This window comes from Mya arenaria, chromosome 2 (genome assembly GCF_026914265.1).
Source record: "Mya arenaria isolate MELC-2E11 chromosome 2, ASM2691426v1".
Lineage (NCBI taxonomy): Eukaryota > Metazoa > Mollusca > Bivalvia > Myida > Myidae > Mya > Mya arenaria.
Window position 1 is genome coordinate 9,981,781 of NC_069123.1, and position 24,762 is coordinate 10,006,542.

A 24,762-nucleotide genomic window follows, 5' to 3' on the forward strand; every position below is an offset into this window, starting at 1 on the left:
TAAAGCACTGATATGTATATTATAAATTATTTTTTCATAAATATGTCGATTTTATAAGATTGTTAAAAGACCACCCGCACCCACTTCGGGCAATGTGCGAGTCGAATTGGTTCGGTTGCAGTGAATGGCACAGGCAAGAAAAAGCTTGTGTATCAGATCATCATATTCGTCCAACAAGTAGTGCTGGTACTCAAACTGCCGTGGACAATACTACAACAAAGCCAGTAACATATGAAGAGCCAAACGTGTGTCGTCATCAACATCTCCAAAGAAGAACCGAAGGTCATCTATATGCACTGCTATGGACACTCACTTATTTTGGCTGTAACTGGTGCATGTACGTTACGCGCCATCATAAAGGTTATTATAGGGATCCATGGGACACTGTGCATGAGATTTCTGTGCTAGTGAAATGCTCACCTTAATGTGACGTGCAATTTGACAATCTGAAGGAAAAAATAAACAAAAATGTCTTAACTCGCCTGGAGTTCTGGGTCCGACCAGATGGCTATAAAAACTGTGTGATGCGGCTGATAAGACAACAAAGGACATGATGAAGGATGTGCGAACACAGTACTTAGTGAGACCGTTATTTGGTGTAACACTTGGTTATGAACTGTTGAAGTATAGTGTCAATATCAGTAAGGCTCCAGAACAGTAAGGCAAATCTACGTCTGAAGGTCAAAACCGCTCAGCACACTGTGACTACCTAACACAAGTTCCCTACTGAAAATCGCTCGTCACCAAACTGGACAGTGTTGACGTCAACGGACCGGACCCTGTTTCTTGAAAATACTTAAGTAATTTCTCAATAAATTACTCGACTTATTTTAACCCTTAAACCATGTTTCAGAATTGCAAACGTGTTGATTAACTCTATTGGTCAAATTATATGTTTTTATAGATTATATTGATATATGTGTTCAAAGAGTTGTTTCAGAGCAAGAACGGTTCTTGAAATATATCTCATTATTTTAAAGTGTACTCAGCTGTTAATTTTTGTCACATTTGATGACATTATAAGTATTTTAACGCCCACTATTTGATATTGGTTTTGTGATAGAATCCAATTACTAAAGTATTCATACAAAATGTATTTATTTCCTTGAAATTGCTTATGATGATCTATCGCTGTTTACAATTATGTATCTGTACACCGTTATTGCAGTGAAATGAGTCTAAAATCCCTCGAAAGATATCCTTTTAAAGCCCCTTAAAGGCTGGAAATGATCAATCAAATCCGATTTTTGCACAAAAAGTCTTACCCCCCCCCCTTCCGCTGCCCCAATGTTAAATTGGAAGTGTGAAGAAGGGGTTGGGTGAGAGGGGGGGGTGTCAGAATCAAATCAATTTTATTATCAGTCGATATGACATAACAGAGAAAACATTAGCTATGAAAAGCTGTTGACCGACTATTTTGAATCTCGAGGATCGTTGATTTTCCAGACATAAAAATTCGCTCGGCTAGCCTATCTAGGCATCCCGAGTTGAATGTAACCTAATGAAGACCACTTAATTACTGTATGGTGGGGAAGAATATAAGATTCAGCATTAACACATTGTATAAAATAGTAATAAAATACGCCCAAAATGTACCATTTCGGACTAGAAATTATTAAAAAAAATACTAAGGGGGGTATACTCAAACCCTCTGACAACACTTTAAACCAATTCAGTTTGCTTCTGAGGAAGGGGTGCAAGTCTAAGCTTACGCCCCTAAGTAACGCCCCCTCCCAGTACAGTATCGTCAAATCCTGGATTCGACCCTGAGTTATTTAACTTATTTAGAAATTCAAATACTCGAAGATATGTCTTGTGCCAGCAAATAAAATATTTAGTGGACTGTTACCTTTAGCAACATAAATATGATAAGTCACGTGGTGGTCTTGTGACTTATTCAAAATGGCAGACGAAGGAGGAATAAGGAAAACAAATATTGTATTGTTAATATTTGGTTAGTTTGTTTACAGTTTCACAGTAACTTATTGTATGTCCGCATGCATGTGAAAAAGTGCCATTTTAAATGCCAGGAAATTATTCTATGTTAGATCAAGCTGGCACAGTGGCACTATTTTTTTTTATTTTTACATGGTAGATTGAAAGAGAAAGTGCTGCTGTAAATAATAATAAGTTGCTGAACTGAAAAATGAGTAAAAATCTGCGTAAGCAGCATTATAAATATGTACATGCAGACGTATATTTTGATGGGGGTCATTGACTTTAGAAATACTTTTTAAGGGCACATAAATGAAAAGATAATTAAATATTCTACAAGCTTCTATTAAAAATTATACATAAACATTAATTTTGAATTAACAGTCAGCGAAGGAAGTCTAAATACACTGGTAGACATTACACACAGGTTATTATGATTTTGTGTATTGGCAGACTTGTTTATTATCATTGCCTTTAAGAGATCATCATTCATTATGAATCATTGCTTCTAGGGTATTGGCATAATTTTAGAATCCTGTTTAAAAATGGAACTTCAATAAGGCTTCATTCCTTAAGATACTCACTGAAAAGTTCAGGTTGTTACAATCATAAAAATCTGAGGTACCAGTGACCCAAAACATTATGCCCAGAGTTCTAAATTGTAATAAAAATATTGGAAAAAAGAGGTTTGCAAACATGTGAACCTCTGGCAATGTCAGAGAGGAAGATTTGGGTCTCAAATTGGATTCAGAAGGGGTAGAATTTCTAAATTACTTACATTTTCAGTCAAAAACAATGATGGATACAGTGTAAACAAAAAACTTGATGGTTGTTACTATTTCTAGATTTTCGAAAAATACGCGTTTAAAAAATGTCATGGTTCAGGGTCTTGTCAAATGTTGGTGTTTTTGAATGTGAAACAAAAGGAATATTACGCCTGAAGTGAAAACTCAAGTTTATATTTAGTACAGCTGCTGATAATTCAATCACACTGCCAAACAGGTCAAGAGCAGACAACTGCAAAATTTAGTATGTTAATTTTTGCGCTTAAATGTCGTAAAATTTTATACATTGATTGAGATAAATAAAACTTTTGGAATGTTATTTCTATGCAGTAATGTTTTGATCAAAGCATTAAAATATATGTCTTTAAGATTAACTAAGACTATTGATTAGTAGGATGACAATTAACAAAGAATGCTGAATAGTAGGATGCCGGTGGTCTTGAGTGCTGTAAGTTAGCAACATTCTCAGCCAAGCTGTCAAGTTATTTGACAGATTGTTTATTGGATCATTTCCTTAAAGTGACAGATTATGGGGTATTTAAGCATGGTTGATAGAATTTTGAGGATTTTCAAATGAAATTTTAAGGCCAAAAATTGTTTAGATTATTTTTTTTCAAAAGCGGTAGTTTTTGTAGGGTGAGAGATAGAGCAATATGGGGGTCTCAAAAGCGGTAGATTTTACCTACTGCTGGTAGAGTTCACATGTCTGTGTTTGTCTGAAAGAGATGCCCTATCTAATAAACAGGGTTCAAATATAACTTCCAACAATATGTATTGACTAATCATCAGAGATTCTGGTATTAATTTCAATATAATTTGTAGAAATACTTTTTTGAAGTTGTATATGAAAAAAAAAATATTGCCTTGTTTCAGGTCTCACTGTGCTTGGATGCACTGGAAATCACCATAAACATCCATGCTACAAAAACAATACCTATCCAACAAAACAGATTGATACAGCATGGATAACGTTTAACCTGAAAGGCCTTCTTCACCAAAATGAAAGCCTCAAGATCTATTCAGTTTCAGGGGAATGCTACATGGTATGTACATTGTTATACAAGTGATTCTATTCCATGCAGCCTATAACACATAAATGAGTTAGGGGGTTTTAGGAACACTACTTATGGAAATAATTGTGGACAATTGGAATGTAATTGTACAATTTCAATTTTTGCTTCAATGAGACCTAAACTAGGTCTTCAGGAAGTATTTTTTTTATAATAGTACACTTTCAGGGATTTTCTTAACATTCAGTACATCTTTGAATTCTTCATCTTATAAGTTCAGGTTGTTGCAAAAGGGCTGAAGTTGAACTATGAACATACATGTATTAATAGTTTTAAAGACAGGCATTTGATTAGAATTATTTTTAAAATTATTCAAGGAATTTGAAGTAATTATACTCAACTCAAAACAGATTTTTTTTGGTCCAATTTGCACAGTAAAAATGGCTAATAAAAGAGTTAAAAGACATAAACTATGATAATTTTTATCAAGAAATGCATACATATTATTTAAAAAAATAATAATATAAATTACAGTAATGTTCTAAATGAATAATTTACTTTATGTCTCATTATTTTTATTTTAGCGAGATGTGCAAACATTTATATGTAGAAAATGTATATTAGAGGGTTAATTTTAGGATGGTATTCAAGTCCCAGTTAAATGTTTACAATAGATATATATACTTGTAGATATACTTACCTACAATATTCCATTCATAAATTACCAACAACCAGAAAACAAAAAGATACAGCTGACAGTTAGCGTTTTTTGCTTCGATTTATTGGTTGCATAGAAAATGATCCTTACATTAAAGTTTATAATAATATCATCGCCACAGTGTGCCATGCATGAAGTTTGTGAGTGCAGGGAGGAAGACAAGACGGTCTCGTTGTTGGTGGACACACGATGGAGAACGAGAATCAACATTACCAGCTCTAATGCGGATAGCACTTGCAGGTACTGGGATATTATGTGTTTAATTACATATGTAGCATAAGAGCATTTTTAGCGGCTATTGTCAGTTTCAGTCTCCAGACTCTGGACAGGGCTGAGCAGACTTACTGTGTTCCATCTCATCTTATTTCATGTCATTTTCTCACATTTTGATTCATTTGTACTCAGTGAATTTTCTGGTATCATATAATTATATATTCATATTTTGCATATGAGTCTAGTGATTGTTTTCTAATTGAAGAAGATTGTAACAAGAAGACAGCAAATTGAAATGTTTTCGATCAAGCCTGAAAACTATGTTTTCACATTATTAAAGAATATGACTCACAAGCTATAATAAATCCCTGATTTATTTACAAAGTTGTTTTAAAATTAAGGCTTTTGCTGATTTTGATCATTGGACAAGGCTGAGTCTTTAACAAATACCTGATGTACATGTATGAATGGCTGAACATTGTAAGGAAATAATCAACAGCTTTCAGCAGCTTTCGACTCCCGGGATGCTGAGGGCACCTCATTTTATTGAGGGACACCAGAACTTTAAAGTCCGGTGTCCTATCGGGACACCATCATTTTTTAGCAGAAAGTTAATCCCAAAATATATGTAATGTTGAACGAGAAAGTACAAAATATTTTATTTGTGCGTTTTTAGTAGGGATGGCAACGAGTAGTAAAATTAATACTCGAGTACTCGGACGATCGTTCGATCGAGTACTCGGGTACTCGATTACTCCGAAAAAATGAAGACAAGATTGTGTATACATGTATCGTTAATGACGTATATTGTGTGTTGGTCGTATTATTGGTCACTTTCAGCTTTAAAGTAAACTTTCATTACATATTTTAACAAAAAATGATATAAAAAGAAAACAAATGTTGTTTCAGGCTTTTAATTTGTCTTATTCGTTTCATTTTATACGAGTATGCACTGCAGAAATGAACAAGAATCAGAATTACAATGAACGAAAAATAATAGCATACATAAAAATAGTGAATGAAATTCAATACAAAGTTCAGTTGTTCACTCTACCAATTATTATTTTTTTAAATCATAGTTTTTTGTACTGTGTAATTGTTGTTTACCTCATTAATATTCATAATTCTTGATTTAAAATATCAACCAATCAATTGTGATAATCATTGCAAAAATAGTTAAAATACGCCCATTAAGAAATCAATTCTCGTAACGGTCGATACACTTTCGCTCGTTAGCGTCCATTGTTTGGTGAAAGGTCTCTAATTGGTATACAATAGAATTGTGTAGGTGAAAGTACCTCTATCAAAACTTCGCTAATTTACATCAGTGCTAATTTGAAATAGGGGTCCTTTGTTGACAGTTTGCAACTATCACAACAACTGTCATCTAATTGATTGAGGTCAATTGTGTACACAGCGGGGATTAGAGGGGCCGTAAATTGTCCTCTTGGCAACTAACCAGATCTGATATTTTGTCTGTAAATCGTGTATTTAGTGATTTTTATAGATTTTTTTATTTTTTTTCCGAGTACTCGAGTAGTGATTTGGTACTCAAGTACTCGGGTACTCGTTGCCATCCCTAGTTTTTAGTATAGGAGATTAAATGAACGCCTGATTTCAGGAAGGGACACTTGATTTCAACTTGTGGTGTCTTATCGGGATCTCTGGGAAATTTAGCTTGTGTCAACCCCTGATCAGTGTATTAAATCTAATTATTGTTAATGTTTCTTTTTCAGTGAAGCAGCTTTGAGTGATCATTTCAAGGAAGGTGGACGTTACCTGGTCATGGTATCATTTGATGATTCCACATCCAAGGTCAAGTGTGCAAAACCAATGCTCCTGAATTCACCAAGAGACTGCAACATACGTAGGTTTCTTGTAAATACAAATCATGGTGCTATCAAACATGATAAACTATAACTTTTTGCAAATGCAGAGATATATTAGACCTGCGTTAAGTATAATTACAAATTGAACTTAGTAATTAAAATTTGTACAAATGTATTTACATTTTCAACAGCATTTTATTTTTTTAATGGTAAAATTCTGCTCAATTCCAGAATTACTTTTGTTTATGCATTTGCAATACTTAAAGGAATTGAGTGAAGAATAAGAAATCTTAGAGTTAAAATTTAAATGTAAGACTCTTGCTTTGTTCTTTTTATTTTGAATTAAGTACCATACTTATCATGGGTACACACTCAAAATCTCTGAATACTTCTTCATAGTAAGAATTTGATGTTTTTAAACTCTCTTTTTTCAAAAAAACACATTTTGTCAAATGCATTTTCTCCATTTAAGATATAACAGTTTATTTTGTGAAATAAGAAAATGTCTTTTAATCTAGAATCGCCATGTTCACTTACACAAAATTTTGCACAACAAAGTTTTGGATATGACGACCAAAATGTGCCAAACCAAAGGCAATTTTTGTGAAATGTTCACTTGTGTCATATATTAAGTTACTTTGTTGATGCGTGCATTAATAAAGCTACTTTGCTCTTATAAGTAACAAGAAAATTTCAAAAAAATTATTATCTTCACATTATTGTACATTTGCATGTTTTAATTTAAAAACTATTAATATTTTTGCTTTTTTTTTTCCAGCTATATATGTGGCAATGGGCGTGTTTGTCTTTTTGACAATTATATGGTATTTATTCAAATGGATGTTGAGGTAAGTTGATTTCATTAAACTCTTATAACATTGATATAAAATACATGTACTCGAAAACAATTTAATAAGAGACTACCTGCTAGATGTCATGTCCATATAATGGACTGGAAATTGGGCCTATAAAAATATTTATCATTTGGTTCAACCCAACCCTGCCTATGAAAAAGGCACTGACCCTACTGTTTTTATAGTCTGTTGGTAAAAAAAATAAAAATTAATTACCGTAGACTGTGTTTTAATAGTAGCTTTATACAGAATGTTATTATAACGCTCTTTCCTAATGATGACTATAACCTTTTTACATAAAGCCAAATAAAAAAGATAGAAGAAAAGCCTACCTGTTTTTGAAAAGGATGTGACCAAGCCATTTTTTGTTGGCGTTGGTCTAAAATCATGATTTATCATCAGATATAATTGGACGAGCTATTTCGAGTAATAAACAATTATGGAGTTGAAATGAAATTCATAATTGAATGGTATGTAAGACTAACTATATATTAATAATATTTTATTTTTTTTAAAAACAAGTTCTACTAAATGTTTCTATTCGTAGCAAATATATCCACATGGTGATTGTCAATTCTGTGATTATGTAATCGGTGCCATGATTAACGATGACCCCAGTCATAAAAGATAAATTTTCCACATACTCAATCATCAATCTATCCCTAGTCAATATATAAACTAAATTTACATTGGCATATTGCATTCTCGGTAAATAGGTTCCGGCAAACATTTTATCAAGTGTTTATTATAATTATTTATGGAAAATAAATTATATATTTGGGTTTTAGCTAGAGGGCTTTGAGAGGGTGCTGCACCCTGTCCGTTTTTTGAAGCACCCTTATGCCCCCATAGAGACCAGAAAGTGCACCCTCCTGCCCTCAAAGTATAAAATGCTTAAGATAAACAAATATTTCTTTTGTTTTGATTAAAACTTGAAATATGATTATTAATTCAAACAAATTTTACATATTTGGTAGTTAAAACCTAATATTACCGGTACTTCAAATTTCTAACATTTTCCCTGAAATTCATTATGTTTTAATTATTCACTGCCTGATACAATGTGCCCTTCTGTCCCCCAGCACCCTGTCCTTTTTAAAACCTGGCTAAAACCATAATCAATATTTTAGTATGATTCTCTGTAAATTTACTGAAACACATAATTGCTATTTCAGAGAACGCATATTCCAAAGGATTCGACTCTTCTGTTGTCCGAGCACCGTGACTTTTGATGATCATGTAAGTACTGTAGTAAAACCAATTTATGTCTTTGACGCATGTTCCCATGTTGTTTCGTTATTCAATTTAAATCTTCTTTAATTGTACACATAATTGTAACTTTTGCTTTTTTACACTCAGAACTTTGTATAGGCACCTTGTATAATACTTGTAAATATAAAGAAAACAATCTTTCAACAATGTATGGGCTGATTATTCACAACTTTCTTAAAGCTGCACTCTCACAGTTATACCATTTTTACAACTTTTTAATTTTTTGTCTTGGAAAGCGGTTACTAATGGTTTAAGAAAAATTCAATTTTTTAAACTAAGTATAAAAATCTGCGATCTAAGTTTTTGTCAGCAGTCTTATATAAGTGCTTTCCATGGATTTTCGCAAAAATTTACTCGTTCCAAGACAAAAAAATAAAAAGTTGTCAAAACGTTCAATCTGTGAGAGTGCAGCTTTAAAAGTTAACATGGTTTTTACGGTCATAGTCTCAACTTTCATATCTTTTAATTCAATACTGGCCGATTGTTCAGCACTTTGTTAAAATTAACTACGTTGTTTAATTATTGTTTTGAGAACTTTGTTAACAACGTTGTTATCAGAACTTTGTTAACAACGTTGTTATTGGTATTGTTAACTTTCAAATCTTTATTGCTCAAGAATAATAATATCTGTCATGTGTTCCCGTTCCGGATAGAAAATCCGACCCGAGGGCACCTGCGTTGCCAGGTAACAAGGCTTGCCGAGTTACCGGCTACGCAGCGTGCCCGAGAGTCGGATTTTTCTATCCGGAATGGGAACACATGACAGATATTTTTTCTAGCATACCTTTAATTACATTTTTTGTGAAGAAAATACATAAGAAAGCGCGTTTTTGTACATTTCACCAAAAAGCGTGTGCGATGATGTTTCCTGACGTCATGACACGCAGTAAATTGTATTCACCGCATACGTCAATAAGGATCTTCGATATCACGTCTTTTAAGTGTTATTTTGTTTTGTTTTTAAAGAATATTTTTGTAAAGTTAATGTTAATCGAACTCATCTATTGAAATCCCATAACTATGGTTACATTTAGTGTTTAATAAAAGAAAATGAAAGTATTACGTCACAGTGCGTGACTCATCTGGCATGGGGGGATGCCAGATGGAGTTTTCCAGCACAGCTGAATTCACCGGAAATGCCTATCCGGTGTGCTAGAAGTTGAATTAATACACCTTTGGTCTGCTGTTTCCCTTACAAGATTTGTTATAACTGTTTCAGCTGCATTTGTTTCATTTAAAGATAGACTCTTATTCCCAAATAAGATTTACCACAATTAATAATATTTTTTTAATGTTCCAAAAGGGATGAATTAATGTCAAAAACAATGGTTCTTATGAAGGATACCGAGTTTAATTTGACAGAAATGAGCATAAAACAAGGTATTTCTACCTTATGAGACTATAGTAGAGCACAGTAAATCTTTCAGCATTCACCAATCATTTAATATTTTATGTGTTTTCTGCTATTAAATACACGGTTACAATTTTGTAATCAATTATTAATATTTTCCATAAATGCATTATTTAGTAAGTAGTTAAGGTTTATCAGAAAAATTGATGTTTGTTATAAATGTGTATGTATTGATTTTTAATAAGAGTGTCACATTAAAGATATTAACACATCATCGAAGAGTTCACATCTAAAAGTTAACAATGATGTTTCAATTTAACTTGTGTCTTTTACTCAATTGTCTGATAGTTTAGACACTTTTGAAGGGGAACTTTTTGATGATGTGCGAATAGATTTTTTTAAAACAAGCACAGCTGAAACACTCGATACTTTAAGAAGTACTGAAGGTCACAAGAGTTTCCATGAAACTTAAGAGTAGTAAGGGTTTAAAAGTGAACAACAAATATGTTAAGAACAACAAAGTTCCTCTTCACTTAATTTTTCTTTAACAAGCACAATCATATTGTACACTTACCTTTCTTTTCTCTATACATCATAACATGTATAACGCTTTATGTTAACACATGTAGCTTGTATCCTCATCAAATAAAACAGTTTGATTTTCTGCTGTTATGTGTAAGTGTGTAAGACTGGGTATAATTTTAAATCAGCCAAATTGTAACATTCTCAGGTAAATTCAGAACAAACCTTTGATGCGAAAACTTCTTTGAACGAGTCCCCACCTTCAAAGCATCATTACAATTTGCGTCGAAGAAAAAAGCCCTTGCATGACTCTTCCCTGACTGAAAAGGTATTGAGCCTCATTTTTAAATCTGTTTTCTATGAAAATGAAAATACTTGATCCCATTCTGGAATATATGGCATTTAAATATAAATGCTCATACACCTTAAATGGGGCACAATACCTACATTAAAGGGACCATACATCAGATGATTTTGTCTAAAACTTAAAACATTAAATTGACATTGTTTCTTACAATGCATTAAATCTTACTTACTGATGTATCACATTGCTTACGTCTTTCTCAGTTTTTGCGCATTTTTCCAATTCAAAATTAACTGGGGCTGTCTACCACATGAATCCAAGTAAGTTTAAAAATAGCATCGGTATATTTATCTATACTAAATCACAGATAATATTTAAATCTGGAAACCATTTTGTGCCATTTTTAAACGGGGATACTGTATTTCCCGATTTTTGGACCATCTGGTGTCTAGTCCCTTTAAAAAATGTAGGAATTTTACTTGTTAAAGTTAAATTTCCACTAAGTGATCTAGTCAAACATTAATTTCCAAATCCCTTGAAAACTCATATTTCACAACCATGGGTTGGTTTTTAAATCCCTTTGACCCTCATATTTTACAACCATGGGTCCGGAAAAAAAGTCCCTGGCATAGTTTGAAAAATATTTTTATTGATGTTATTGAATAAACCTTCTAAAATCTTTTATACTTTTCTTTTATTTGACTTTGAACATTTTGAGAAATCAACTTAAGTTAAGAAATTACTTAAGATCGATGTTTTATGAGTACTGGGGGAGTATTCTTAAACTTCTTAAGTCATCTCCTAACTTAAGTATCTCTTTAGTCATATGAAATAAAAAATAAAGAATTTTTAAAATACAATATTTACATTAACCTTAAATATTCATTGGAAAAAAAATACTTTAATGTCAAGTACATTTCTTTTAATTTGACTATGAAAAATTTAAGAAATCAACTTAAGTAAGGAAATGACTTAAGATGCTTTATGAATGCTGCCCCATGCCTTGTTGTTGATTTATTGTTTCTGCAGAGGAGTTTTTAATTCAAGGGCCCTGGTTCATAATCCAGCGTCATAGTTTTAATTTGTAAGGATATCATTGCTTAATCTTTTCTTGTATCAGACTGGTAAACGAAATAAATCATTGAAAATTTTAGACTGGTTACTCAGAGCAGGACCTAGGAATACCAACCAATGCCGCTGATGTCGATAACCACCGACCAGTCAAGGAGAGGCTTAAGTCCCTCGACACTTTCAGAGGGTGGGTACCTTTTATGTACATGCTGGTTTTAAATTATTATATACAGTATCTCGCAAAAGTGTTTGTTAAGTATGGTATTTATTAAAAAAGATTTCTAAACTTGATAAAAATGCGAGCCTTTATTAACGCCGTTCGCCACAAAACATAAATTTTCTAACATAAATATTAAAAACTGTGATCTGATATTTTGTCACCAGTATTATATCACTGGTATCCAGATATTTATGCAATGATTGATTCATTCCAAGACAAAAAAAAATATGTGAAAACGGTAAATCTGTGAGAGGGCAGCTTTAATAACAGATGAACATCATCACACAAATATGTAGCAAAAAAAAAATACGACATTATTTTAATTTTAATTTAAGTGTAAGAACAAGATTTTAATTGAATTGGGCCGCTGGGGTCCATTTGAATTAAGAATTTAAGTCGTGACTTCAAAAATCTTAAATCTATATAGACATAGACATTTACATTACGCCATACATTGCAATTCTTGCAGCATCTCGATCGTATTGATGATCTTTGTGAACTACCGTGGCGGATACTACTGGTTCTTTAAGCACTCAAAATGGAATGGCCTCACTGTGGCCGACCTTGTGTTTCCATGGTAATGGCATGCCAACGAAATGTTTTGTCCTTTGCATGATGTGTACATGTAGCTGTTACTAATATGCATGCTTCTGTTTAAGGTATTCGATCCACAAATAAGTTTTGATAGCTCCTTTTTCCTTAAAGAGGCTTGTTATGCACTGGTCAGTCAATTGTAACCACGGCCCCTCCAGGTCTGGGGAATAGCGGGGACTTTAGGTCCAGCCAAGATCGGGTAAAACCCCCGTCCTGCGGGGACGAACTGATGGTAAAGTCAGCGCCAAAAGCCCCCGCACCCCAGGGACCCTAAGTGAGGCACATTCCCCGCTATATTTGGCGTGAATACAAAACCACCGCATTCACCCTGCACTGCGGGGCCAATGGGAAGGTAAAAACGCGGCCCCTTTCTCTGGCTATCCCCGGTATACCCCCGCACCTGGGGGGCCGTGGCTACAATTGACTGGTGCATTATATAGTTTGATGGTAAAAAAATGGATAAAAAGTAATGCATTATCGTGTTTAACTCATTTGACTTTAATGTTTAAAACAAGCAAAAAAGAGTATGATTTGTGTACAGATAAAAAAATATTACCGGTATGAATGGATTTTTCAATTAAAAGCTACGTGGCTACAATTTCCCAGTTAAAAAAGTGCCAAAACATCGCTAATCATTTTGTATCCATACACAAATCAAATGCTTTTTTTGTCTCATGATCATTAGAGTCAAATGATTAATGTTTTATAATGCATTAAAATTACCTTTTGTTTGTTTTCATCTATCAAGTGTACCTCTATAGAATGCCTCTGTAAGGAATCTGTTCCACAAATAATCATGCGGAACTCCTCGCCATTTTCCATCGAAAACAACCTTGGATATACAGTGGAAACTCACTAAACCGGACAAGGTCCGGACTGAGCAAAATTTCCGGTTTAGTGAGGATTCCGGTTTAGTGAGGATTTGATGTACGGAGTAAGTTTACTCAAAATATTAACTGAGTTAACCTTTAAAGGGAAGTCGACGTTTAGACGGAGGTTGAGACATGATTAAAGCACATGCAAAAGTGATAAACACAATTAAACATTTCTGCGTTTTTACAATCATCTTTTTTCCAAGTCTTAAAATATACATATATAAACAAAACAACTCGCGTAATTTAATGCTTGTTAAGTATGTTTGATAGTTTAATTAACGCAACGCTCTAATTTGATTCAATCATAGAAGTCTTTAGATAAAACAACCCTCCAAAATGATCACTTAATAATCGTTTCTAGTTCTTTATTTTCTGCAACAAACAAATTAATGTTTCAATCAATTTTCTTTTCACAAGTTTGATTATCGTTTGATTATCGCGCGGCAGTCAATCCACAGCGCAATCATCATTATCGATTATCGAGTTAACACAACATCACAGGTGCAATATTGAACGACGCACCGGCTGTCAAAACAAAGTGACAAAGTGACACGCGATTCGCGAATTCCTAATACACAAAATCATTTTGACATGTTTGAACAAATATACGTCCGGTTTTGTGAGGTAAAATTACGTTGACAACTAACAAATTTTCTCGATTTTTTGTCCGGTATCCGGAATTCCGAGGTTCCGGTTTTGTAGGGATTATTTTACATTGAAAATAGAAGGGGAAAACCGGGACTCTGAAAAAAGTCCGGTATCCCGAGGATTCCGGTTTTGTGGAGATCCGGTTTAGTGAGTTTCCACTGTATATATACAATGTCAGAAATGTTCATATATAACTATGCTGCAAGTAGATCGCATAGTAATTTCAATTTAGCAGTTAAATTTAATGACTCTGGGAATCATTATTATTTATGCAGTAATACTCTTCAATGGCAATCAATTTAGGCTTAGTAATACTCAATGCATGTTAAAACACTACAATTTAATAATACTATTATTTAAATTTTTACACACTTCTTTTACTGACGTACCTGCATACATCAGAGGTTGTTTCGATGGAAAATGGCTGAGGAGTTCCAAATGAACAAATAATCTGATTCTATGATAGCTCCATTAACCTAAATATTTCATTTTGATGCAAAGTGACTCCTTACAGTTTTGGAATCAATTGAAACGTATCTGCTTGCTGATTACGAATATGTTAAGTAAATGAGCGAAAGTTTGTCATAAATAAAGTTATAACAGTTTGAATATTTGCTCTTTATGTTTAACATATTTTGCTAATTTTGAAGGCCAAAAATATGCATGTTACATTTTCTTTTTCTGCAAACAGAATGCTTCCAAATGATACCAAAATATTGTAGGGTCACACAACGGTTGTGTGTCTGTTTTTTATAACACAAAGTAATCTGGCACAAAAAAAATCATTTCACTATCCATAAATTTTGTGCTTTCAGCAGCAAAAGAATCGTGTAATACATGACATCATTAATGAGATGGAAGTTTTTTTATGCCAGATTAAAGTAGTCACTCTCTATTTTCTTATGTTTCATAGCTACATCCATGAAAAATAAACGCTTTTTTTCTCAGCTTATGCATAACATTGCTTTGCATGTTGGGTAACATTTTAGACTGACCTTGGTGTTAATGTGTTTTGCAAGCTATGGTAAAGTGGGCAAAGTTGCTCCTGATTTATCTTATCAAGCATTAGGCCATGCAAAAAAAATTATGTTTAGGGTTGAGCTATCTATCTAGCTATTCTGAAAAAAACATCCAAATGAGTGTCATTCTCAGTAAAATTAAGACACCAGAGCCCCGTTTTTCCATTTTAGACTTTTTTCGATTGTCCGATAGGTTTCCACTGCAAAATGACTTAAAACCTAACTTGGGTGCTTAAAACAGTAAGAGAAAATTAATTGGCAATATAGTTGATCAAATAGAAATGTGATCTGTGGTTTTCGATTGGAAAGCCCACCTGTTCGCAAACACTAAATATAGAAACAGTTAATTATGGCCTTATCTACATAACATCCACAAATGCAAGTTCAGTATTAATTCAGACAGAGCTTGGTGATAACATAGTATCCAGATTTCAGAACAATTGTGGAGGCAACCATTTGGGTTCTGCAGTGTAAGCCTTGTGGACTGAGGCAATTAGAAAATTCTATTCCTGTCAATGTTGGGCATCATTTTAGACTGAGCTTGGTGATAATGTGTTTTGTGAACTACGGTGGAGGAGGCTACTGGTTCTTTGACCACTCGGACTGGAACGGCATCACAGTCGCTGACCTCGTAATGCCCTGGTACCCATGAATTCCAGACAGACCCCAACCCCCTCAAAAAATAATAAAACAGTATCCCAAATATCCAGGAACTTTTTCATCCTATACTACAAACATTAAGTGTATTTTTACCAGTCCACCCAAACATCACAATGGTATATATTTCATACAATAATATTCTCCTAACCAAAACTCTTTTGCATATGTACTTGTATCCTAAAATCCAAACAATGTTTTTATCTCTCCAAATGTCTAGCAAACATAACCCTCACATATAATATATAGAATTTTGACTAACAAGATCTACCGTTTTGATATTATAAAGTTGGTATTCTCAGGGATGTGATTTGTCCGCGGATTCGCAATTTTTTTTTACCTGAAAAAAAAATATTTGGTTGCTTTCAGTTGTTTATGTTAATTTTCCAGTTTGCTTCAAATTAAAAGTCAGGAGAGCCCTCAAAAGAGCTTCTAAAAAGCCATTTTTTCTTCTACAGCAGTGCGCTTTTGACCCCAAGAGCGTCCAATAAACCCATGGCCGAAAATGTTTCAGCCCTCCGGCTGCCAGGTCAATCACATCCCTGATTCTATTGATGTATGTTAAGACAAGTCTTTGTTGAAAAATGTGCCATAGTGCATGTAGTCTCTGTTTAAAGTTATAACATTGTCCGGTAGTCTCTGTTGAAAGTTATGACATACTTCATGTAGTCTCTGTTGAAAGTTATCACATAGTTCATGTAGTCTCTGTTGCAAGTTATGACATAGTTCATGTAGTCTCTGTTGAAAGTTATGACATAGTTCATGTAGTCTCTGTTGCAAGTTATGACATAGTTCATGTAGTCTCTGTTGCAAGTTATGACATAGTTCATGTAGTCTCTGTTGAAAGTTATGACATAGTTCATGTAGTCTCTGTTGAAAGTTATGACATGATTCATGTAGTCTCTGTTGAAAGTTATGACATAGTTCATGTAGTCTCTGTTGCAAGTTATGACATGATTCATGTAGTCTCTGTTGAAAGTTATGACATGATTCATGTAGTCTCTGTTGAAAGTTATGACATAGTTCATGTAGTCTCTGTTGCAAGTTATGACATAGTTCATGTAGTCTCTGTTGAAAGTTATCTTATAGTTCATGTAGTCTCTGTTGAAAGTTATGACATAGTTCATGTAGTCTCTGTTGAAAGTTATGACATAGCTCATGTAGTCTCTGTTGAAAGTTATGACATAGTTCATGTAGTCTTTGTTGAAAGTTATGACATAGTTCATTTAGTCTCTGTTGAAAGTTATGACATAGCTCATGTAGTCTCTGTTGCGAGTTATGACATAGTTCATGCAGTCTCTGTTGAAAGTTATCTTATAGTTCATGCAGTCTCTGTTGAAAGTTATGACAGCTCATGTTGTCTCTGTTGCAAGTTATGACATAGTTCATGTAGTCTCTGTTGAAAGTTATGACATAGCTCATGTAGTCTCTGTTGAAAGTTATGACATAGTTCATGTAGTCTCTGTTGAAAGTTATGACAGCTCATGTAGTCTCTGTTGAAAGTTATGACATAGTTCATGTAGTCTCTGTTGCAAGTTATGACATAGCTCATATAGTCTCTGTTGAAAGTTATGACATAGTTCATGTAGTCTCTGTTGAAAGTTATGACATAGCTCATGTAGTCTCTGTTGAAAGTTATGACATAGCTCATGTAGTCTCTGTTGAAAGTTATCACATAGCTCATGTAGTCTTTGTTGAAAGTTATGACATAGCTCATGTAGTCTCTAGCGATAATTCTATGTCAAATTTTCAATGAGAAAATTGCTCCCATTTGTCCAAAATTGGTGAGAGAATTTTAATTTCAGTGAGATTTTTATAATACTTGGATTACACAGCGATAAAACAATGCATAACAGTAACTTTATTCATAAATATCAATATATTTACACAATAACAATATATAGATAATATTATAATACATACACTTGTTTGACTAGAAGGAAACACTCGTTAACAGTTCAGACATCATGAACATTCATACTCATCATACTTGAGCAAAAAATAGGATTTAGCCATTTTTGCTGATAAGTGCATTGACTTTTTTGGGGGGAAATGAAGGCTTTCCAATTTTGTTTTCATCTGAAGCTGGTATTTTATTTTGGTCCAGAAACTTTTTGCAAGGAATGCAAACAACGTTTTCTGATTTGACATTTTGACGCTTCCGATATTGTAGACGCTTTTAAAATGCAGTGGAAACCCGCGTAAACAAAATTATTCCGGGTCGCAAAAACGCTTGAAAACAAGACTTAGTGCGTGGACGATATCGATCAAAACATTCGATAAGACAAATGCATTCAATGTAGGGGAGGCAATTCGTCCGTAATTCAATTAATATAAACAAGAAGCCATCGGCGACTTGGATGCTTTATTTTGTAAAACAAAAGGGAAAAGGCACAAAATACACAAACTGCGATCAAGCGCGAGAATATCTCGCATTTATGTGATTTGGATGCGATCTGAGCGATTTTTATGCGAGAAATCGCGGAAATCGCTTACTAGAATTATCCCTGAGTCTTTGTTGAAAGTTATGACATAGTTCATGTAGTCTCTGTTGAAAACTATGACATAGTTCATATAGTCTCTGTTGAAAACTATGGCATAGTTCATGTAGTCTCTGTTGAAAGTTATGACATAGTTCATGTAGTCTCTGTTGAAAGTTATCTTACAGTTCATGTAGTCTCTGTTGAAAGTAATGAAATAGTTCACACAGTCTCTGTTGAAAGTTATGACAGCTCATGTAGTCTCTGTTGCGAGTTCTGACATAGTTCATGAAGTCTCTGTTGCAATATATGACAAAGCTCATGTAGTCCCGGTTGAAAGTTATGACATAGTTCATGTAGTCTCTGTTGCAATTAATGACATAGTTCATGAAGTCTCTGTTGAAAGTTATGACATAGTTCATGTAGTCTCTGTTGAAAGTTATGACATAGTTCATGAAGTCTCTGTTGAAAGTTATGACATAGCTCATGTAGTCTCTGTTGAAAGTTATGACATAGCTCATGTAGTTTCTGTTGAAAGTTATGACATAGTTCATGTAGTCATTGTTGAAAGTTATGACATAGTGCATGTAGTCTCTGTTGCGAGTCATGACATAGCTCATGTAGTCTCTGTTGAAAGTTATCACACAGTTTATGTAGTCTCCGTTTAAAGTTATGACATAATTTATGTAGTCTCCGTTAAAAGTTATGACATAATTTATGTAGTCTCCGTTTAAAGTTATGACATAATTTATGTAGTCTCCGTTTAAAGTTATGACATAATTTATGTAGTCTCCGTTTAAAGTTATGACATAATTTATGTAGTCTCCGTTTAAAGTTATGACATAATTTATGTAGTCTCCGTTTAAAGTTATGACATAATTTATGTAGTCTCCGTTTAAAGTTATGACATAATTTATGTAGTCTCCGTTTAAAGTTATCACACAGTTTATGTAGTCTCCGTATAAAGTTATGACATAATTTATGTAGTCTCCGTTTAAAGTTATGACATAATTTATGTAGTCTCCGTTTAAAGTTATGACATAATTTATGTAGTCTCCGTTTAAAGTTATGACATAATTTATGTAGTCTCTGTTGAAAGTTATGACATTATATCCCATGTAGTCTCTTGTGTTTGCTTGCAGTTTCATTATACATGTAGACTATGCTTTAATCATTGCTTCCTACATTTCTTTGTATTTGAAAGCATATAACAATTTACATTTAGACTGTTAAATCTTGTTCATGTTGTAAGTATTAGTATTATCAATATATTTTTGTTTTTAATAGCATAAAACCAAAAGATTATCTTTATTTTATAATTATAACCAGAGAATTTATAAAATAATAATAATTTTAAGATAAAAAGTATAAATAAAACCTTTTAAAAGTTAAACAAAAATGTCAAAGCTTTTCAACATTGTAAAAAGGTTTGAAAGACCAAGAAGATTTGAAATATTTTACAATGTAATTTGTATTGAAAAAAGGTATGAAGAAAAGAAACACAATAGTTACCATCATTGCCTTTCCAGGTTTGTGTGGATTATGGGAACGGCAATGGCCTTCTCATTCCAAGCCCAGTTGCGTAGATCAACTCCAAAGAAGAAAATGTTCTTGAAAATCTTTAAGAGATCAGTTATCCTGTTTGCTCTCGGGCTTTTGATAAACTCTTCCGATGGGCTTTCTCGTAAGATGATTTATTTAAAATCTTAGAATATATATATTAGTCATGTTGCAGCAAATACATGTTTATTTGAATTACTATGCCCCATTTCGAAGAAGAGGGGTATATTGCTTTGCACATGTCGATCCGTCCGTCGGTACATCAAAGCTTGTAAGGGTGATTGCTCGACAATTCCTTGCAGGATGGTCACCAAACTTGACCTGAAGATAGGGCATGACCAGTAGATGACCCCTATTGATTTTAGGGGTCATCTGATCAAAGGTCACAGTGACCTTAAATGGTAAAAGGGTTTTAAAGCTTGTCTGAGTGATTAATCAACAATGGATAGACCTATGGTCATCAGACTTGACATTGAGGTTGGGCCTGACCATAAGATGACTTCTATTGTTTTTAGGGATCATTGGGTCAAAGGTCAAGGTCACAGTGACCTTGAATGATAAAAGGTTGTCGGATTGGTAATTTGACAATGCCTGCACCCATGGCCCTCAATCTTGACTTGGAGATTGGGTCTAACCAGTAGATGACCCCTATTGATTTTGGGGTTCATCGGGCCAAAGGTCAAGGTCACATTGACCTTGAATGACACATAGCCCTTGAATGATAAAAAGTTGTCTGAGTGAAAACTCGAAAATGCCTTTACCCATAGCCCTCAAACTTGACTTGGAGGTTCGGCCTGACAAGTAGATGACCCCCATATATTTTAGGGGTCATCGGGCCAAAGGTCAAGGTCAGATTGACCTTGAATGATAAAATTCTGTCCGAGTGATAACTCAACAATTCCTGCACCCATGGCCTTATAACTTGACTTGTAGGTTGGGTCTGACCAGTAGATGACTCCTATTGATTTTGGGGTTCATAGGGCCAAAGGTCAAGTTCTCATTGACCTTGAATGATAAAATGTTGTCCGTGTGATAACTCGACAATGCCTTTACCCATGGCCCACAAACTTGACTTGGAGGGTCGGCCTGACAAGAAAATGACCCCTATTGATTTTAGGGGATCGAGCCAAAGGTCAAGGTCACATTGACCATGAATGATAAAATTTTGTCTGAGTGATTACTCAACAATTCCTGCACCCATGGCCTTATAACTTGACTTGTAGGTTGGGTCTGACCAGTATATGACTCCTATTGATTTTGGGGTTCATAGGGCCAAAGGTCAAGTTCACATTGACCTTGAATGATAAAAAGTTGTCCGAGTGATAACTCGACAATGCCTTTACCTATGGCCCACAAACTTGACTTGGAGGTTCGGCCTGACAAGTAAATGACCCCTATTGATTTTAGGGGATCAGGCCAAAGGTCAAGGTCACATTGACTTGTAGGTTGGGTCTGACCAGTAGATGACCCCTATTGATTTTGGGGTCATCAGGTCAAAGGTCAAGGTCACAGTGACAATTCCTGGACCCATGGTCCTCAAACTTGACAGGAAGGTAGGGCCTGACCAGCAGATGACCCCTGTTGATGTTGGGTTTCATCGGGTGAAAGGTCAAGGTCACAGTGACCTTTAACACGAAAAAGGTAACAAAGCTTCTCCCAGTGATATCTCAACAAAGCCTAGACCTATAATCATAAAAAATGACTAGGGGGTTGGCCTGTAGATGACCCCTTTTAATTTAAGGGGTCATAGGGTCAAGGTCACAGTGACCTTGAATGCAAAAAGCTTGTATGTGTGATAACTTGACACTGCCTGCACCCATGGCCCTAACACTTGACTTGGAGGTCCATGCATATTTCATTCAATTGTCCAAATAATCCTGACCACATGGTGCTCGGGGGGGGGGGGCATAATATTTGACAAACATCTCTTGTTATGTATTACATTGCATTGTTATGTAAACATTGCCTGTGATTGAGAGTTTTCATGTTATCTTTACAGTCGAGACGTACAAATTGTCTGATTTTTTTCATCAAGAAGTTAAATTAGACTGGAATCATCAATACATTTTTCTTTTTTTCCTTAAACTTTAGTAAATCAAACTATAAAAGCCTTTTAAGGGATGGGATTTTTCTAGTGGTAAAGGTGTCTGCCTTTTACCCAAGAGGTAATCGGTCAATCCCAACCAGGGTGGGGATTTTGATGTTATGGACTCCTAGGGTTCAATAAAATCATGTACATTTTATCACTTTTTAACAGCTGGGAAGTTTTCTACATTCCGGATTCCTGGGGTTCTGCAGAGGTTTGCCGGTACATACCTCATCGTAGCTACCATGCACATGTTCTTCGCCAAACCAAATGATCCACACCAGGTGAGACCAATCTTAAATGTAGGTTTCAGACTACCCGCCCAGTAAAAAAAACACATTTTTTTTAACATATGAAAATCAATTTGTATCTTTATTTTGGTTTATAAAGGTAAAAAGTATTGTAAAACATGGTATTCACTAATGATACTGCAAATTTCACCACAAAAGCTGCAAAGAAATACTTTTTTTACCATGAAATTATATATTCATTATCAGTCCTTTGTCTGTAATTCAGACTTTGGGCGCATGATTTGTTTCAGACTTAAAAATTTCATGGCAACTTTTATTTTTTGTAATGCTCTTTGCTTAAAATTTATCATTTGAAATTAATAAAAAAAAAATCATGGCAACTTTTTAAGTGTGTACTTACAAAAATAAAAAGGTTTGATGTGACACAGTCATTACCATAGATTGTGTGTTGGTGGATACTAACAATCTTTACCATTTTTTGTGGTCTACATAATATTGTGTAAACTACCCGGTCATCAATTACAGCTGACTGCTAGTTTACTAAAATAAATACATTGGAAAACTTAAGAAATACAACTTTTCATTGGACAAAATATTCTGTTGACCACTAATATCACTTCTATTATACAAAGTAAAAATTTTTAAGAAATTTATGATTTTACAAACTCTACAATTTTGTACTAAAGAGAAAAAATATAAATACCATTTATTTTATGCATGTTATGATATTTGGATTTATCACTTTCCTCTTCTGGTGTTTTAACTTGAATGAACTTTTCATGTTTTAATAAAGTTTAAAACTTTAAACTGCATAAACTCTACAATAGGTAGCCAATTGACATTTTAGATATGAATCTTGGAAAATGGAGCTGTGAATAACAGTTCTTTAATATATGATTTGAAAAGTTTTAAAATATGAAGTTAGTATATGTTTGATGCATATACTTGATATTTCACCTGCCAAGTTTCCTCTGTTTTACAGTACACATGGTGGAGTGCAATCCGTGACCTGACTGACTTCTGGCCAGAGTGGGTCTTCAATAGTTTCCTAGTCATGGTCTGGTGTATTCTCACATTTGCCATCAATGTTCCTGGATGTCCCAAGTAAGTTTCCACAAGGTTTCATAGGAGGTAGAGTTTGAGCCAGGTTTTAGAAAGAACAGGGTGCTGCAGAAAATGGACACGGTGCTTAGGGAGAAAAGGGTGCCTTGTTTCAGACTGCGAAGAATGAATTTCACAGAAAATGTAATGAATTGGAAGTGATATTAGGTTTCATCTGCCAAATATGTCAATTTTTCATGTATTTGTAATCATTCTCTGAATTTTAATCAAAACATAAGAACTATTTTATCAACTTAAGCATTTCATTCTATAAAGGCAGGAGGGCGCACATACTGGTCTCAATGAGTGCAGAAGGGTGCTAAAACTGTAATAAGAGGTCATCTTTGAACACTACAACCAAGAACTTGCTATGGCACACAGCCTGGCCCCAATTTTTCCAAATGCTTTAGGCTCCTTATAACAGAATCCAGCTATTATAAAGCTCAATATGTTTGTTTTGGTATAAATTGTGTAATTTTCTCCTTTGAAGGCAAAGTTTTGTGAGGTTAGATTTTCTTTTATATATGAGTTTAAACTTACATATTTTACAACGATTGTTAAACAAGTTATGACAATATTATATTAATCACTATCGTTGGCATGATTTTACACAAGTGTGGTCTTGTGTTGTGGTGGAAACCAGACTACCCAGAGGAAAGCCACTTGCCTGGCTTGGTGACCACAAACCAAACTCACACAAACCTTCTATATCTAATGAAACAGTGTATGCATTGTTTTCACTGTCAGATACACAAGTTCCATGATCATGATTGCAGCACACTTTGTGAGGTCCTGAAAAAATGTATTTGTCGATTAATTTGTTAAAGGCATTTAGCTGTGACAGTGACCAGTGATTAATAAAAAGATAGCTGGATAAATCAACTGTGAGGGCCTCAAGTATTTGAATCAGTGATTGGTGAAGTAGATCTAATCCATTAGTCTTTCCTCATTGATGTTTGCCTTTCAAGATATTAAATATAAATTAAAGGATATTATTTTAACGATAACAAAAACTTGGTTTGGTTTCAAAGTTTAAGCAAGTAATTTGGGTGAATTAAATATGATACTTAAATTCGAGAAAATGGGGCCAGGTGTTGGCATTTCATCTTGGTTACTCACACTTGATTTTGTGTCACCTGCAAAGTTTGGTTGACAGGTATGGAATACTTTTTCTCCCACCTCAGATAAGTAGATCCATTAATTTAACCATGCTAGAAATTCTTATCTTGCCCACGGGCGAAGATAAAATGCCCGTATGGAACTTCTTTTTATGGTCACCAAATTGTTATTACCTCCCTTGTTGAAGACTGTCGTCTGTAGCGCATCATGGAAATCCTGTCTGGTGGCAATATTTAGAACGCGAGTTAATTTTTTCTCTCTTCAAATGTCACCAGAAAACAGTTTTCA

General features: G+C 34.2%; 1 protein-coding gene across 1 annotated transcript in view; it reads left to right on the forward strand.

Moving 5' to 3' along the window:
* Window positions 1-1,885: 1,885 nt before the first annotated feature.
* Window positions 1,886-24,762, forward strand: part of LOC128222895 (heparan-alpha-glucosaminide N-acetyltransferase-like) — a 36,023-nt gene continuing 13,146 nt past the window's right edge. The window contains exons 1-11 of the mRNA XM_052932071.1: window positions 1,886-1,954; window positions 3,594-3,763; window positions 4,570-4,688; window positions 6,398-6,528; window positions 7,269-7,338; window positions 8,520-8,583; window positions 11,948-12,051; window positions 12,554-12,661; window positions 19,887-20,041; window positions 22,175-22,287; window positions 23,237-23,358. Coding sequence (XP_052788031.1) covers window positions 1,903-1,954; window positions 3,594-3,763; window positions 4,570-4,688; window positions 6,398-6,528; window positions 7,269-7,338; window positions 8,520-8,583; window positions 11,948-12,051; window positions 12,554-12,661; window positions 19,887-20,041; window positions 22,175-22,287; window positions 23,237-23,358 — 1,208 coding nt within the window. The 5' untranslated portion in view covers window positions 1,886-1,902. The remainder of the gene's footprint in view (window positions 1,955-3,593; window positions 3,764-4,569; window positions 4,689-6,397; window positions 6,529-7,268; window positions 7,339-8,519; window positions 8,584-11,947; window positions 12,052-12,553; window positions 12,662-19,886; window positions 20,042-22,174; window positions 22,288-23,236; window positions 23,359-24,762) is intronic.